This window comes from Chionomys nivalis, chromosome 3 (genome assembly GCF_950005125.1).
Source record: "Chionomys nivalis chromosome 3, mChiNiv1.1, whole genome shotgun sequence".
Lineage (NCBI taxonomy): Eukaryota > Metazoa > Chordata > Mammalia > Rodentia > Cricetidae > Chionomys > Chionomys nivalis.
Genome location: NC_080088.1, coordinates 37296215 through 37315124, shown reverse-complemented (window position 1 = coordinate 37315124; position 18910 = coordinate 37296215). Strand labels below are relative to the sequence as shown.

The window sequence follows — 18910 nt, the reverse complement described above, 5'->3', positions numbered from 1 at the left end:
TCATTTTATAACCCTTTTCAGAGCACCTAAAACTTCCTTGTTTCTTAAACTGTAAATAAAGGGATTTAGCAGTGGAATCACAACTGTGTAAAACAGTGAATACATTTTATCCTGGGTTTTACCTGGTCCAGACCCAGGACTCACATACATGAAGAGGAGAGTGCCATAGAACAAAGAGACAGAGAGCAGGTGGGCACTGCAGGTGAAGAAGGCTTTCTTTCTGCCATTCTTAGACTTCATGTTCAGGACAGCAAATAGGACACGGGCATAAGAGACTACGATGGTCACAGAGGTGCTGATTTGTATGGAGGAAGCAATAATAAAAGTCACCAATGCATTAAGTGATGGATCCGTGCAAGAGATTGTATAGAGTGGTAATATTTCACAGTAGAAATGATCAATAATATTAGACCTGCAGAAAGTTAATCTGGATAATAGTCCTATAAGAACTGCAGGATTTAGGAAACCAATTATATATGACATACTGATTAACACACTGCACAGTCTTTTGGACATCACAACTGTATAGTGCAGAGGGTTGCATATGGCTACATAGCGGTCATAGGCCATTGCAACCAATAGGAAAATTTCTGTGGTTGCACTGAAACAAAAAAAGTAATATTGGGCAGAACACTCACCCAGGGATATCATGTCATTCTCATTTAAAAACTTCATAAGCATCTTTGGAGTCACAGAGGATGAAGTACAGGAATCAGTAAATGCTAAATTTCCAAGGAAAAAGTACATGGGAGTGTGAAGATGGGGATCCTTCCAGATGAGAAAGATTAAGCCAAGATTGCCCACCATGGTGATGACATAGATGAAGAAGAACACCAGGAACAGGGGGACTTGCAGCTCTGGATGATCTGTTATTCCTCTGAGGACAAACTCAGTTAGCATGGTCCAGTTTCCTTCCATCACACCCACTCAGGCTGCTCACTGCAACAGGAGATGAAACAAAGAAAACATGACTATGATTTAATAAAAATATGATCATATTATAGTCCACTTTACTACATACCAAACACTCCTTGGTAAATAGGAACAAAGAGTACTGTTTCTGCTTTTTAGCTTTCCTGAAATAGGAAGCATTTTCTAAACAATTTTTATATATATTTTATAACATATATTATCTGAGAAGTAATTATCTGAAAAGTAACTAAGAAGGCCACAGACATCAATTTAGCTAGCATTAAAATATTGACTTAAGTAACTATAATTTTAGACTTTGTTTAATTTAAATACACTTGTAATATATAGCTTTAATACAAAATTTACATTGAGGAAAATGCAAAATGCAATTAATACTAAAATATTTTAGAAACAAGCTCAAGTTGAAAAGTCACACTGTATGAAGTATTACTTTATTCTCATTTTTAATGGGTTTTGAAATTGCTGACACTCTCCAGGTTGCTCTCCATCCTCTGAAGTTTCCTTTTGCCTTCTCAAATGGCATCATCCTACTTTCTCTTCACATATATCTTCAAAACTTCTTATATGGAAGTAAAATGGTATTAAATATGTTTGTATTTGATAGAGATATATTTGTGTTATATTCTAAGACATGAACATGTCAAGTAATAAGATTATAACTGAAAATATTCTGCTTCTATCCTCTTCATATATACTAACTAATTTTCATATATTAAAACAACCACAAATATTCATTACCTTTTTTGTTTTTTAACAATATACATGTGAATAAACATTCATTTTTCATTGTATTAAAGACACCAGAATTAAAATACTATGATTTTTATTTGTGACAATAAACCTGTAACTCTATGTTGTTCCATAAGGTTACAAGTACTTTATTTTAAGATAAAACACATAAACATACATCTATACACATCTTTTTATATATTAATAATAGCTAATAAATATAGCTTTTTGCCTATAGTGCCTATATGAAAATTGCTCAATGAATTGTGAATGTTTTTAATACTTCATTTGTAAGTGGATTTAAAGCAATTTTAACAATGTCACTGTGTTTCCTGAGTCCTTAATTTCCTTAAGAGAGATTTTTAAACCAAAGGTATTGTTTAACACTATCATACCACTACAGAGCATATCACTGTAGAGTGAATGGCCAGTGTCTCCAATATCTGAATTCAGGCTATGTAAAAAATATTACAGTTATATAAACAATCAAGTAGGGAAAACATGAAATTACCTAATTTATAATGACCACAGAAATAACATGCAAGGCAGAAAAGTTCACAAAACCACAAGTACTCATGAGTGTAATCAGTCAGGACAATGCTGTCAGATCCTAGAATATAGCAGGGGGAGCATTCAAGATGGGACTACATTGCTATGCCTCTCTAAAGATAATATGTACAATTCTGGGCATAAAGTGGTTTGTGTGTTTACATCATTGTATTGTTGATCTGAAATTGGAGCTGATCATTAGAAATATCAGGTTTCAGGATATAAACCTTCAATGAAAAGAATGCGGTATTAAGACAAGTCCAGCCCAATGGGTTTTCTGCCAACATAATCTTAAATTTTAAAATCGTAGTAGTCAAATAAAATTAGCTAACAACTACCTACCAGAATATGAAATTTTAATAGACTATTTTCTCCAATCATCTGCCTTATTTTTCAAAAGAATGGAAAAAGATCTTTTTAAAAAAATAGGCAAGCAATAATCTGTAGGCAATAAGAATATGTAGAACTAAAATATTGTACAGAAATTTGCATGAGGGCAATTTAGTTAGTTGTCCCAACTAAACACAAAAACTATTCTGTGGAATTCATTCACCTCCATATTTACTGGAAATATGAAGGAGAAAATTTGCATGGAATTATAATGAATTGTGAAACACAATAGTCTAGAAACATTTATATTTATGAAATGTATTGAGTATCCCACCGGCAAATCTTAAAATACATAAGATGAACTGTGTTTTATGTTTTCCAAGAATTTAACATTAAAGAGATACTGTTGCAGTGGAGGACCCTTCCTTTCTTCATGTTTCATGATTCTCCAAGGAATCCAATGACCAGGTGAGGAAGAAGAAATAGAGGACATAAGAAGCCACATAGTCCTGTAACTACAGGAAACAAAATTCATCTTGACTATGGCAATTTCCGAAGTAAAAATTAGAAACGGTTATTTTACTTATTAAGAATGAAATCAGAACACGTAACAACACGGAATCTTACAAAGTCACATGATTGAGCACAAATCTTCAGTAGCTAAAACCATAGCGGTATGTCAGCCGTGTTTTATAAGAAGTTAACAATGTAACAAAATATTTCATTTAGCCTTTTAGGACTGTTGGATGTTACATTTGTTAGAAAATTTCCTTAAAATATATTTCCACATGATAATTTTTATGCAAATATTCACACATTATGATAAATGTTTTTCAAGTAAGGGGCTGGACCATTAAAGATGAAAATAAAATTATTTTTCTTACCAAATTCTTATGAAAATAGCTACAGGCATAGATGCAATGAAGCATTTTTCTCCATGAAGATACTCAGGCTCCAGCAACAAGAGTGTCAGTAACAATTGTTCTCAGGTTAATTTTTTCTAACAAAAGCAAACTCTAAATGATATTTATTTCTTATCATCTTCAATACTATTTTTAAATCTAATAGTAAAACTCCCTGAATGCTATGAACTCCCTATAGAATAAAATCAATCTGCTGGGCATTTCTTATTACTCAGATAATTATTGCTAGCAAACCTATTATAGTTGGTCTTACATAGGCTTGCTAGCTCTCTAAAATTCAAATGTTTAAGGTCAGTTATAAGTTAGTTTACTAACTCCACTGACATTCCTTAGATATTCCAGATGCAACTGACTTATCATCTTTATAAATCTTTGATCAATAATAATATTATGCTTAAGAAAAGTTTTTATATGTATATACATTATATATTAATATAGATATTACTAACCATTATGGCAATTTTCAAGTGTTCTTCTAGAATTTACATGATAAAACATTTATTATTTCAGAATCAATAACTGTGGAATAGAATATTTCACACCCTTACACCACTAAGAATAAATTTTGTTTCAACATGATATTTTCAGTATGAATGCATTACTCACATATTTAATGTGGCTTACTGAAATCAAATATCAGAAAAATGCTTAAAGCAATGAAAATAAATAAGACATAAAGAGAACAAATTTCTTCAAACACATTGATGACTGGTGAATGCTGATAGCATATTGATGTATTCATCTTCCTTATTATACCCATACATATGTTTCAATTTGAATATATGGTATATGTCAAAATCAAAATAATGTGAATATATGTTGTCGGGTTTTCTGTCATGCCCAGTTCCCACAGTTGTTAAGTCCCAAAGAAATCACACAGAACTCTACATTGGTTATAAACTGATTGGCCCATTAGCTCAGGCTTCTTATTAACTCTTATATCTTATATTACCCCATTATTCTTGTCTATGTTAGCCACATGGTTTAGTACCTTTTTCAGCGAGGCAGTCACATCTTGCTTCTTCTGTTGCTGGGTCAGGATGGCAGAAAGAACTTTCCTCTTCCCAAAATTCTCCTGTTGTCATTGACCCACTTCTAGTTGCTGTCCGATTGTCCTGCCTATACTTCCTGTCTGGCCACTAGCCACTCAGTGTTTATTTAAAATATAATTGATAGACTACAGACAATTGTCCCAGACTACTTTCCCTCTTTAAAAAAAAAACTCTGAATCTAATATCCCATGTTTAGCTTTTCTCCTTACATTAGCCACAACAACTTGTAACCAACATTCTAAACAAAGGAAAATATCCATACTCCATTTTGGGGAAATGTGGGCGTAGTTTTCCAGGCTACTTTCTGCTGGTTGGGGGTGCTGGTAATCTTATGGGGACCTAAAGAAAATTTAGAATAATGATCAAGTCCTGAGTGGAGTATCCTCTGAGGCTTGATCATCTGAGGCAGCATCTTGAATCTGTTCTGGATGTAGAACTCAGACATCTGAGCCATCTGTTCCTACCGGAGATCTCTCAGGTAGTCTTCCTTGATCAAATCTGATTTTTCTTAACACAGAATAAATCCATATCCTCTCATTTCCTGTGGAAACAAAAGCAAAACCTCTTCTTCAAAGTAACATACCTTTTGACTTCAATTTTGAAGTCAAGCCATTTTCAAAATACCTATCTTGAATTAATTCAGCAGCATTTATAAACAAATATCTTTTAGCAGCTGTTGCTCCTTCCTCAGCATTCAAACAATTCAAAGAGAACATGGTTACATACAGAATCCAGACTCTTTTTTTATTCTATTTTTTAATTGAAAAAATTTCTGCCTCCTCCCCGCCTCCTCCCCACCTCCCATTTCCCTCCCCCTCCTCCCACTCTTCTCCTTTCCCCCATTCCTCTCCCCCTCCCCCCATTCCTTTCCCCCTCCCTTTCCAGTCCAAAGAACAGTCAGGGTTCCCTGCCCTGTGGGAAGTCCAAGGTCCTCCCCCCTCCATCCAGGTCTAGGAAGGTGAGCATCCAAACAGGCAGGGTTCCCACAAAGCCAGTTCATGCAGTAGTATTTTTCATCTTTTTTTGTGTTTTGTTTAATTTTATTTTTTATTAATATTTCCACCTGCTCCCCGTTTCCCATTTCCCTCCCCTCCTCCCAAATATTACCCCCTCCCCCCACTCCCCTCCCCCTATCCCCACTCCTCTTCTCCACCCCCCACACCATTCCCCCTCCCTCTCGATACTGAAGAGCAGTCCAAATTCTCTGCCCTGCGGGAAGACGAAGGTCTTCTATCTACATCCAGGAAGGTGAGCGTCTAAACAGGCTAAGCTCCCACAAAGTCAGTTCGTGTATTAGGATCGAAACCTAGTGCCATTGTCCTTGGCTTCTCATCAGCCTTCATTGTCCGCCATGCTCAGAGAGTCCAGTTTCAACCTATGCTTATTCAGTCCCAGACGAGCTGGCCTTGGTGGGCTTCCAATAAATCAGATCCACTGTCACAGTGGGTGGGTGCATCCCTCGTGGTCCTGATTTCCTTGCTCATGTTCTCCCTCCTTCTGCTTCTCATTTGGACCTTAAGAGCTCAGACCGTTGCTCCAAATTGATTCTCTGTCTCTACCTCATTCCATCGCCAGATGAAGGTTCTAAGGTGATATGTAAGACATTCATCAGTATAGGATAGGGTCATTTCAGGTTCCCTCTCCTCAATTGCCCAAGGTACCAGCTGGGGACATCTCCCTGGACACCTGCGAACCCCTCTAGAGTCAAGTCTCTTGCCAGCCTTAAGATGGCTCCCTTAGTTAGGATAAATACTTCGCTGCTCCCGTATCCACCCTTCCTATATCCCAACCATCCCAATCCCCCGAGCTCCTCCCATCCTCCCTTTCTCATGTTTCTCATCCCATTTCCCCTTTGCCCCATGCCACCTCACCCGCAAGTTCCCAGTTTTTGCCCTGCAATCTTGTCTACTTCCCCTCTCCAGGCGGATGACTATACGATTTTCTTTGGGTTCACTTTCTTATTTAGCTTCTCTAGGATCACAAATTATATGCTCAATGTCCTTTATTTATGGCTAGAAACCGATTATGATTGAGTACATCCCATGTTCCTCTTTTTGGGTCTGGGATACCTCACTCAGGATAGTGTTTTCTATTTCCATCCATTTGCACGCAAAATTCGAGAAGTCATTGTTTTTTACCACTGAGTAGTACTCTAATATGTATATATTCCACACTTTCTTCATCCATTGCTCCATTGAAGGGCATCTAGGTTGTTTCCAGGTTTTGGCTATTACAAACAATGCTGCTATGAACATAGTTGAACAGATACTTTTGTCATTTGATGTGGCATCTCTTGGGTATATTCCCAATAGTGGTATTACTGGATCTTGGGGTAGGTTGATCCCAAATTTCCTGAGAAATCGCCACACTGATTTCCAAAGTGGTTGCACAAGTTTGCATTCCCACCAGCAATGAATGAGTGTACCCCTTTCTCCACACCCTCTCCAGCAAAGGCTATCATTGGTGTTTTTGATTTTAGCCATTCTGACAGGTGTAAGATGGTATCTTAAAGTTGTTTTAATTTGCATTTCCCTTATCGCTAAGGAGGTTGAGCATGACCTTAAGTGCCTTTTGGCCATTTGAATTTCTTCTGTTGAGAATTCTCTGTTCAGTTCAGTGCCCCATTTTTTAATTGGGTTAATTAGCATTTTAAAGTCTAGTTTCTTGAGTTCTTTATATATTTTGGAGATCAGACCTTTGTCTGTTGCAGGGTTGGTGAAGATCTTCTCCCAGTCAGTGGGTTGCCTTTTTGTCTTAGTGACAGTGTCCTTTGCTTTACAGAAGCTACTCAGTTTCAGGAGGTCCCCTTTATTCAATGTTGTCCTTAATGTCTGTGCTGCTGGAGATAAACGTAGGAAGTAATCTCCTGTACCCATATGTTGTAGAGTACTTCCCACTTTTTCTTCTATCAGGTTCAGTGTGTTCAGACTAATATGAGGTCTTTAATCCATTTGGACTTGAGTTTTGTGCATGGTGATAGATATGGATCTATTTTCATTCTTCTACAGGTTGACAACCAGTTCTGCCAGCACCATTTGTTGAAGATGCTCTCTTTTTTCCATTGAATACTTTTGGCTCCTTTATCAAAAATTAGGTGTTCATATGTTTGTGGGTTAAAATCAGGGTCTTCTACTCGGTTCCATTGATCGACTTCTCTGTTTTTATGCCAATACCAAGCTGTTTTCAATACTGAGGCTCTGTAATAGAGTTTGAGGTCAGGGATGGTAATGCCTCCAGACGTGGCTTTATTTTAACCTCTATTTCTTTTATTTTTTACTTTTAATTATTGGCTTTTTGAGACAAGTTCTCTATGTATCTTTGGCTGTCCTGGAACTCCCTCTGTAGACCAGAGAATTCACAGAGATCTGTCTGCCTCTGCCTCCCAGGTGTTGGAATTAAAGGTGTCTGCCACCATACCCAACTACTCTCTTTCTTTTTTTTTATTTTAAGGAATTTGAACTTTTTCTATTCTCTCCCAAGTCTGCATATAAGTTTAACACACTGTAAACCATTTAGAGGTTTATTTTTCATCTATGAATCTCCCTTTATTGCATCTCTCTCTCTTTTTCAGACCACATGAGTATTTAATTTACTAAGCAAAATGGAGAGGATTAAAGCCATGGCTGTGATGACTGGATCCAGTCCATTCCTGAGCTTTCTGAGATTCAAGCCTCATGGTGGACATACCAGCTGTAGCCATGTTTATTGCCACAACTCTATGGTGTTTCAAGGTCCCTGCCAGCAAGCAAGCTGCAGGAGTCTGCTCACAAACCACACTCAAATGCTCTGTAGCTAGATCTCCTGCCTGAAAGAGTCAAAGTTTGCACTGGCAAGATGGCCCAGAAAGCCGGCAATTTAAAACGGCGTGGCTTTTTTCCTGCTACAGTTGAAAAACAAAAAGCATGCTATCAGCTTTTCATAAACACCATTTAAGTGTTTTGTGGCAGGGCCTCTTAAAAGAGCTGCAAGGTTTTACAGCTAAAGTTGAGTCAGGAAGCCTCCCTTAAATGAGACACATTTGCCTCTAGCAAACAGAGCCCACCTGAGAAAATGCTGCTATCAAGAAGCTATGCTTAACTCTATTTTTTTTTTGTCTAGAATTACTTTCCAAGCTCTCTCAGGCTTTTAAGTAGATTTGATCAGCTCCATGTTGGCATGCCACTTGTCAATGTTTCAGTCCTGCCTGGTTCCCGCAGTTGTTAAGTCCCAAAGATATCACACAGAAGTCTACATTAGTTATAAACTGATTGGCCTATTAGTTCAGGCTTCTTATTAACTCTTATAACTTATATTAGCCCATTATTCTTGTCTATGTCAGCCACATGGCTCAGTACCTTTTTTAGTGAGGCAGTCAACGAGTCTTCTGTTGTGGTTTCAGGACTGCAGAAAGAGCTTTCCTCTTCCCAGAATTCTCCTATTGTCATTGACCCACCTCTAGTTCCTGTCTGGTTATCCTGCCTATAGTTCCTGCCTGGCTACTGGCCACTCAGTGTTTATTTAAAATATAATTGATAGAATATAGACAGTTGTCCCTCACCAAATATACAGACACTTTCTTTAAAAATAAGTGACATATTTTCTAACCTCCTAACTTGAAAATTTATGAGGTTTTTTATTAATTTTTTATTGAGCTCTACATTTTTCTCTCCTCTCCTCACTGTCTCTTCCCTCCCCTTCAACACTCTCCCAATATCCCCAAGCTCCCAATTTACAAAGGAGATCTAGTCTCTTTCTACTTCCCATGTAGATTAGATCCATGTATATCTCTATAAGAGTCCTTATTATTATCTAGGTTCTCTGGGATTGTGATTTGTGGGATGGCTTTCTTTGCTTTTTAAAAACCACTTATGAGTCAGTGCATATGATAATTGTCTTTCTGGGTCTGGGTTACCTCACTCAAAATGATGTTTTCTAGCTCCATCCATTTGCCTGCAAATTTCAAGATGTTGTTATTTTTTCTGCTGTGTAGTACTACGTTGTGTAAATGTGCCACATTTTCCTTATTCATTCTTTGGTTGAGGAGTATTTATGTTGTTTCCAAATGCTGGCTATGACAAACAATGCTGCTATGAACATAGTTGAGCACATGTCCTTGTGTCATGATTGAGCATCCTTTGGATATATACCCAAAAGTGTTATTGTTGGGTCTTGAGGAAAGGTGTTTCCTAATTTTCTGAGAAATTGCTACACTGATATCCAAAGGAGCTGTAGAAGATTGCATTTTCACCAGCAATGCAGAAGGGTTCCCTTTACCTATAATCCTCTTTAGCAAGTGTTGTCATCAGTGTTTTTGATTTTGGCCATTCTTACAGGTGTAAAATGGAATCTGAGAATTGTTTTGAAGTGCATTTTTCTGATGGCTTAGGTTATTGAGCATTTTCTTAAGCTTCTTTTAACCATTTTAGACTCCTCTGTAGAAAGTTTTTTGTTTAGGTCTGTACTCCATTTATTATTGGATTATTTGTTCTTTAGATGACCAATCTCTTGAGTTCTTTGTATATTTTGGAGATCAGACCTCTGTCCGATGTTGGGTTGGTGAAGATCTTTTCCCATTCTGAAGGTTGTTGCTTTGTCTTGTTGACCATGTCCTTTGCTTTACAGAAGCTTTTCAGTTTAAGGAGGTCCCATTTATTAATTGTTACTCTCAGGGTCTGTGCTTCTGGGGTTATCTTTAGGAAGTGGTCTCCTGTGCCAATGTGTTCAAGTGTACTTCCCACTTTCTTTTCTATGAGGTTCAGTGTGGCTGGCTTTATATTGAGGTCTTTGGTCCATTTGGACTTGAGTTTTGTGCATGGTGATAGATATGGATCTATTTTTATTTTTCAACATGCTGATATCCAGTTATGAAAACACCATTTGATAAATATGCTTTCTTTTTACCAATTTATGTTTTGTTTTTCTTCTTTGTTAAAAAACAGGCATTCGTAGGTATGTGGATTAATATCTGTGTCTTCTATTCAGCTTCATTGGTGCTCCTCTCTGTTTTTATGCCAGTGCCAGGCTGTTTGCAGTACTGTATCTCTGTAGTAGAGTTTGAAAGTCAGGAATTGTGATGTCTCCAGAAATTCTTTTATTGTACAAGATTGTTTTGACTGTTCTGGCTTTTTTGCTTTTCCAAATGAAGTTGAGTTCTTTCAAGGTCTATGAGGAATTTTGCTGGTATTTTGATCAGCATTGCATTGAATCGTAGATTGCTTCTGGTAAGATTGCCATTTTTACTATGTTAATTCATTCCTCCTACACAAGGGCAAGGGAGATCTTTCCACTTTTGGGTCTTCAATTTCTTTCTTCAAAGATTTAAAGTTCTTGTCACACAAGTCCCCTACTTATTTGGTTAGAGTTACTCTGAGATATTTTATGCTATTTGTGGCTATTGTGAAACGTGATGTTTCTCTGATTTTTTCTCGGTCCATTTATCATCTCTTACAGGAGGGTTTTTTTTTTTAAAGTTAATCTTGTATCCTGCTACTTTATTGAAAGTGTTTATGAGTTGTAGAAGTTCCTTGGTAGAATTTTTGGGGTCTCTTATGTAAACTATCATATCATCAGTACATAAGGAGAGTTTGACTTCTTCTTTTTTGATTGTATACCCTTGGTATCCTTTTGTTGTCATTTTGTTCTAGCTAGGACCTTAAGAACTATATTTAATAGATATGGAGACAGCAACCTTGTCTTTTTCCTGCTTTCAGTGGGATCGCTTTGAGTTTCTCTGCATTTAGTTTGATGTTGGCTGTTGGCTTTCTGTATATTGCCTTTATTATGTTTAGGTATGTTCCTTTTATGTCTACTTTCTCCAAGACATTTATCCTAAAAGGATGCTGTATTTTGTCTAAAGCTTTTTCACCATCTAATGAGAAAATCATGTGGCTTTTATTTTTCAGTTTGTTTATATGGTGGATTATGTTGACAGATTTTTGTAAGCTGAAGCATTCCTGAATCTTTGGGATGAAGCTGACTTGATCATGATTCTGATGTGTTCTTGGATTTGATTTGCCAGTATTCTATTTAGTATTTTTGCATCAATGTTCATGAGTGAGATTGGTCTGTATTTCTCTTTTTTAGTAATGCCTTTATGTGGTTTGAGTATCAGGGTAATTGTGGCCTCATAAAAAGTGTTTGGCAATGTTCCTTCTGTTTCTATTTTATGGAACAATTTGAGGAATATTGGTATTAGTTCTTCTTTGAATATATTGTAGAATTCTGAGCTGAAAACATCTGGTCCTGGGCTTTTTTTTTAATCTGGAGACTTTTGATGACTATTTCTATTTCTTCAGTAATTATAGGTATGTTTAATTTGCTTATCTGGTCTTGATTTAATTTTGGTACGTGATATTTATCCAGAAAGTTATCCAATTTTGGGGAGTACAAGTTTTCAAAATATGACCTGATAGTTCTCTACATTTCCTCCATGTCTGTTGTTATGTCCCCCTTTTCTTTTATGATTTTGTCAATTTGGATATTATATCTCTGCCTTTTGGTTAGTTTGGATAATGGTTTGTCTATTTTGTTGATTTTTATCAAAGAACCAACTCTTTGTCTTATGGATTCTTTGTATTGTTTTATTTGTTTCTATTTTGTTGATTTCAGCTTTCAATTTGATTTTTCATGTCATCTAGTTCTCTTGGGTGAGTTTACTTCTTTTTGTTATAAAGTTTTCAAATGTTCTGTTAATTCACTAGTGTGAGATTTTTCCTGCTTCTTTATGTAGGCATTTAGCGCTATGAACTTTCCTACTGATTTCATTGTGTCCCATAAATTTGTGTATGTTGTATGTTCATTTTCTTTGAATTTTAAGAAACCTTTAATTTCTTCCTTTATTTATTCCTTGACCCATTGATGATCCAGGAGAGCGTGGTTTAATTTCCATATGTTTGGGGCTTTCTGGAATTAGTATTGCTGCTGAATTCTAGTTTTACATGAGCTAATCCAATTTTTTGTATCTGTTGAGGTTTGTTTTGTTACCAAGTATGTAGTAAATTTTTGAGAAGGTTCTGTGAGGTGCTGAGAAGAAGGCATATTCTTTTGTGTTTGAATGAAATATTCTATAGATGTCTGGTAAGTCCATTTGAGTCAGAACCTCTATTACTTCCCTTATCTGGTTTTTTTTTTTTTTTTTTTTTTTTTTTGTCTGACTGACCTGTCCAGTGATGAGTGTCAAGTGTTGAAGTCTCCCACTATTTTTGTGTTGGATTTAATGTATGATTTAAGCTTTAGAAGTGTTTCTTTTACATATGAGGGTGACCTTGTATTTGGGACATAGATGTTCAGTATTGAGATTTCCTTTTGATGGATTTTTCCTGTGACTAATATGAAATGTCCATCTTTGTCTCTTCATTGATTGTAGTTTGAAATCTACTTTGTTAGAAATTAGTAAAGATACACCAGTTTATTTCTTTGGTCCATTTGATTGGAAACTTTTTTCTCAACCCTTTACTCTGAGGTGATGTCCATCTTTGAGGCTGAGGTGTGTTTCTTATATGCAGCAGAAGGATGGATTCTGTTTCTGTATCAATCTGTTAGCCTGTGTCTTTTTTTATAGGTGAATTGTGAATTGAGTCCATTTATATTAAAGAATATTAATGACTAGTGATTGCTATCTCCTGTTAATTTTGTTTTCATTTTTAGTGATGTTAATTTGTGTGTTTTTCCCTTCTCCCCCCACCCTTTTTGACTGGATTTGTGGCTAGATATTGGTTATAAAATATCTTTTTTTGTCCTTCTATGGTTATTGATAGATTTTCTGGGTGTAATAGTCTGGGCTGGCATCTGAGGTCTCTTAATGTTTGCATAATGCTTATGATCTTCTGGCTTTCATTGTCTTCAATGAGAAATCAGGTGAAATTCTGATAAATCTGTCTTTATATGTTACTTGGCCTTTTTCCTTTGAAGCCCTTAATGTTTTTTTCTTTACTCTGTATGTTTAATGTTTTGATTATTATGTGGCAAGGGGACATTTTTTTTGATTCAGTCTATTTGGTGTTCTGTATGCTTCTTGTATCTTCATAGGCATATCATTCTTTAGGTTAGAGAAGTTTTCTTATATGATTTTGCTAAATATACTTTCTGTGCTTTTGAGTTGAACTTCTTCTCCTTCTATATCTATTATTCTTAACTTTGGTCTTTTCGTGGATATTTTATGTTAAGCTTTTGTTATAGTTAATGTTTTTTTGTCTGATGAGTCTATTTTCTTTATTGTATCTTCAATGTTTGAGATTCTTTCTTCCATCTCTTGTATTCTGCTGTTTATGTTTGCATTTGTGGTTCATGATTTTTTTTTATGGTTTCTGTTTCTATAATTCCCTTGTCTTGTGTTTTCTTTATTGTCTCTATTTTCAGTTTTCAAGTCTTAAATAGTATTTTTTTCATATATTTGATTGCTTTTTCTTGGTTTTCTTTGGGATTCGCTGATGTCTTCCAATTTTTCTTTGTCTTTTCCTCTATTTCTTTGAGGAAATTTCTCATTTCCTCTTTAAGAGTCTCAAACATTCACCTGAAGTTATTTTTTTGAGTCATTTTCTTCTGCTTCATCTATATTTGGTTGTTCAAGTCTTGCTGTTGTAGGGTCACTAGATTTTAGTGGTGTTGTGTTGCTCTTTGTTGTGTTGTGTATGTGTTCTTACCTTGTCTACTTTTTTTCCCTTTAATTGGTGTTGTTGGGACTGTCTGTGACTCTGGTGATTCATCTTCCTGGTGCCAGCGAATCCAAGGCTTAGATGATTGTTCCTCATGGTGCAGTCAGTGCCATGGTTCTAGTTATCCTATTGCTCACTCCATGTTCCTGGAGGTCAATCAGTGCTCCCAGGGTTTGCTCCACTCCCATGGAGTTTTCTGTCTCTGGTCTGCTCTGATAGGTTGCTGGCTAAGACCTGTTATTGTAAATGTCCCTGGCTTGGATCTGCTCCTGTGGAGGTCCCTGGCTTGTGGGTGGTCCTGCATAGGTCTCTGGCTATGATCTTCTTCTCATACCGTGGACCTGCAGAGAACCTGGCTCAGTCCTACTCCCTCAGAGGTTCCAGACTCACACCAGACCCGCAGGGGTCTTGGCTCAAAGGTCCCAGATTCCTGGCTGGACTCTCAGAGGTGACTCTGGCTCTGGCCCCCTTGCTCAGCAGTTGCTCCCCTGTACCTGCTTTTATGGAGTTCACTATGTCAGGTCTGTTCCTGCCTAGATCACTGGCCCAGTCCTGCCTCTGCAAATGTCCCTGATCTGGATCTGATCCTGATTTTGTGTATCTTGCCATCTCAGGCCTGTTCTGGCCTAGGTCACTGGCTTAGTCATGCTCTTGTGGAATTCACTACCTCAGGCCTGTTCTGGCCCAGGTTGCTGGCATAATCTTGCTTCCACAAATGTCCTTGGTCTGGATCTGCTCCTGTTCCCCCTGTTCTCATGGAGTTCACTGTTCCAGGCCCACTCCAGCCCAGGTTGCTGGTTCAATCCCGCTTTTGTGGAGCTCACTGCCTCAGACCTGCTCTAGTCTATGTTGTTGGCTCAGTCCTGCTCTTGTGGAGTTCACTGCCTCAGGCCTGTTCTGGCAGAAGTTGCTGGCCCAATCCTGCTTCTGCAAATGTCCTTGGTCTGAATCTGCTCCCATTCCTCCTGTTCTACTGGAGTTCACTGCCTCATGCCTACTCTTATGGGCTTATTTTTCCTCATTATAAGAGCTTTGTGAACACCTAAAGTTTGGAAGCATTGTTGGATAGGCAGATATTTTGTAAGAGCTAGAGGATCAGAACGTTTTCTGTGATGTGTGTCTCCTATCACACATATGAGAAGAATATCAGAAGAAACATCCAAAAAAAACCTCACCAACATTGCTGGCAAATATGAGTTGAAAAGGAATCACACTAATGAAAAGGAGAAACAAGAGCCATAAAAGCTCATGAGACCTCAGCCCTATATAAAAAAAATATAGTCTACTGTGGAGAGCTGAGAGCAGGAGATGTGGTCTTCCTCAGATAAAGGCACACAAACTGGTTGTCTAGTGCAAATGTTCAGCCTTAAATAAGTACATAAAATAAACATTATATGTACCTGATCATTCTGCCTATTCCTGAATAATAACATGAAGAATTCTAATTGATTATAAAAGCTAGGCCTTAGCTTAGGCTTGCTCATGACTAGCTCTTTAAAAATTAACTCATTTATATTAATATACATTCTGCAATGTGCTCATTGTCATTTTTCTGTATCATATTTCTGACTTCCTCCAAATCTATCTAGTGAATCTCTGCCAACTCATATTTTTTTCCAGAGTTACTATCTCTCCCCAGGAGTCTATAATGTCCTCTCCTGCCTAACTATTGACAACTCAGCTCTCTATTAAATTAATCAGAAGGTTCTTTAAGTGCATGAGGAAGGACATAGTGTACAAAAATATTATCCCAACAATTAAACAACTGAACACTTCTGTATACTATAGCAAATGTAATACACTATGTATTTATATCAGTACATATATACATATAGTAATTTTAAAAAAGATCATAAACTTGAAGGAGACTAAAAAGGGGTATAGGGGGTATTTGGGAGAAGAAAGAAGGGAGAAAAATATTGTAACAAGTTATAGTCTCAGAAAAGTTCTATGACTACCTCTATGTGAAATATGTGAGAATGAGAGATAGGCATAAGAAGCAAAAAGACAGACGATTTGTAAAAATTTAAAGTTTCCTTCTTATGTTTTATGAAAAACAAAATGTTTATTGAGATATTTAACACTTTAACTTTGAGAATTTCCATAGATGTAAAATAAACATTTTTCTCTATCAGGTTACTCTTAACTGTCAAGCATCTACATTTAAGTTCTTGGATGTTATTCTTCCATATTATGTGATACATAAGGAGTATTTACCAATGTACACATAATGGCACTAAAGATTATTTAAGTGAACTTTGCTCTGAAAATTATTAGGGGGAACAATAGGTGTTAAGCCAATCAATTACGGTTCTGAATTGCTTTTTGATAAAAATAAACTCCAAGAGTTGTAATACTTATCTTAAACCAAAAATTTATTAGTTAAAAAATTAATTACTTAGTGAAGAAACTTTCACAGAGAGCTTGAATTTTAAAACAACAAATGGCAAGGATTAGCTATTACTGTCTTCATTAACTATTTTATAATAATGTGACTAAGACAGACTTTCACAATATAGCTTTTATTTCTTTAAAAAATATGTAAAATTTTGATAATGTGAAAAACAGAGGATCAAATTTTATGATGCATTGCTAAAAGAGAGGAAAGGTTATACAAAAATTTAAAATGATGATCAAATGATTATAATTTTATAATTCTTTTCAGTGCACCTAAAACTTCTTTGTTTCTTAAACTGTAAATAAAAGGGTTTAGCAGAGGAATCAAAACTGTGTAAAACAGCGAATACATTTTATCCTGGGTTTTACCTGGTCCAGACCCAGGACTCACATACATGAAGAGGAGAGTGCCATAGAACAAAGAGACAGAGAGCAGGTGGGCACTGCAGGTGAAGAAGGCTTTCTTTCTGCCATTCTTAGACTTAATGTTCAGGACAGCAAATAGGACACGGGCATAAGAGACTACAATGGTCACAGAGGTGCTGATTTGTATGGAGGAAGCAATAATAAAAGTCACCAATGCATTAAGTGATGGATCCGTGCAAGAGATTGTATAGAGTGGTAATATTTCACAGTAGAAATGATCAATAATATTAGACCTGCAGAAAGTTAATCTGAATAATAGCCCTACAAGAATTGCAGGATTTAGGAAACCAATTATATATGACATACTGATTAACACACTGCACAGTCTTTTGGACATCACAACTGTATAGTGCAGAGGATTGCATATAGCCACATAGCGGTCATAGGCCATCGCAACCAATAGGAAAACTTCTGTGGTTGCACTGAAACAAAAAAAGTAATATTGGGCAGAACACTCACCCAGGGAAATCATGTCATTATTATTTGAAAATTTCATAAGCATCTTTGGAGTCACAGAGGATGAAGTACAGGAATCAGTAAATGCTAAATTTCCAAGGAAAAAGTACATAGGATTGTGAAGATGGGGATCTTTCCAGATGAGAAAGATTAAACCTAGGTTGCCCACCATGGTGATGACATAGATGAAGAAGAACACCAGGAACAGGGGGACTTGCAGCTCTGGACGATCTGTTATTCCTCTGAGGACAAACTCAGTCAGCAGGGTTCTATTTCCTTCCATCATACCAACTCAGGACTCTCACTGCAAAGAGATGAGACAAAGAAAACATGACCAAGATGAAATAAGAATAGTATCATATGATAGTCCACATTAGTAAATGCCAAATGCTCCTTAGTATATAAGAACAAAGAGTATTCTTTGTGCTTTTGTATCTTTCCTGACATAGGAAGCATTTTCTAAGCAATTTTTCTGTATATATTTTGTAACATGCAATTATCTGAAAGGTAACTAAGAAGGCCAGATATTAATTTACCTAGCATTAAGCATATTGCCTTAAGTAACTATAAATTAATTTTAATTCAATATGTTTTCAATATATTTTGCTTAATTTAAATACATTTACAATGTATAATATTAATACAAAATTTAGATTGAGAAAATGCAAAATATATTTTATACTAAAATATTTTAGAAACAAGCTCAAGTTGAAAAGTCATATGGTATGAAATATTATTTTACATAATATTTTTAGTCTCAACTATACTGGGTTTTGAACATGCTGACAATCTCCAGGTTGCTCTTCATCCTTTGATGTTTCTATTTGTCTTCTCAGATGGCATCATTCTACTTTCTTTTCACAAAAACCTTTCAAATGTTCTTCTGTGGGAGTAAAATAGTATTAGTTATTCTTCTACTTATTAGAGTTATATTTGTGTCATATCTTAAGTAGTAATATTCCAAGATATGAACATGTCACGTAATAATAAAGTAACTTAAAATATTGTTTTTTCTATCCTTTTCATATATGTTACCTGATTATACATTTATTAAAGACAACCATAAATATTCCATACAATTTCTCATTTGTTTTCAACAAAATATATGCAAGTAAAGATTATTCATTTCATTATGGGTTTAAAGAAGAAAATTATAATTTTTGTTTGTGACAATAAGCCTGTAACTCTATGTTAATCCATGATGTAACAAGTACTTTATTTTAAGATAAAATACATAAACAAACATGTACACACACCTTTTTGTGTATTAATGATAGATTTAAGAAATATACTTTTTGAAAAAATGAAAAAATTTTAAAAGTTTCCCAGGGAATTTTGAATGCTTTAATATTTCATTTGTAAATGGACTTAAAGCAATTTTAACAATATCACTGTGTTTCCTGACACTGATATTTTCTGGAGAGAGATTGTGAAACTAAAATTTCTGTGTAACATTGAAGAACACATCACTGTGGAGACAGTG

At 36.0% G+C, this 18910-nt stretch overlaps 2 protein-coding genes across 2 annotated transcripts; both read right to left on the bottom strand.

The window, feature by feature from the left end:
• LOC130871740 (olfactory receptor 5AC1-like) lies at positions 1-921 on the bottom strand. The gene has a single exon (XM_057765323.1). The coding sequence runs from the start codon at positions 916-918 to the stop codon at positions 1-3; it is 918 nt and encodes a 305-aa protein (XP_057621306.1). The 5' UTR covers positions 919-921.
• Positions 922-16789: 15868 nt separating this feature from the next.
• On the bottom strand, positions 16790-17713 carry LOC130871761 (olfactory receptor 5AC1-like). The gene has a single exon (XM_057765362.1). It carries the CDS (start codon positions 17711-17713, stop codon positions 16790-16792), a length of 924 nt encoding a protein of 307 aa, XP_057621345.1.
• Between the last annotated feature and the right edge of the window lie 1197 nt (positions 17714-18910).

What these genes read in the sequence shown, in the direction of transcription:
- LOC130871740 (XM_057765323.1), bottom strand. Translation starts at nt 918, where the DNA reads ATGGAAGGAAACTGGACCATGCTAACTGAGTTTGTCCTCAGAGGAATA.
- LOC130871761 (XM_057765362.1), bottom strand. Translation starts at nt 17,713, where the DNA reads ATGATGGAAGGAAATAGAACCCTGCTGACTGAGTTTGTCCTCAGAGGA.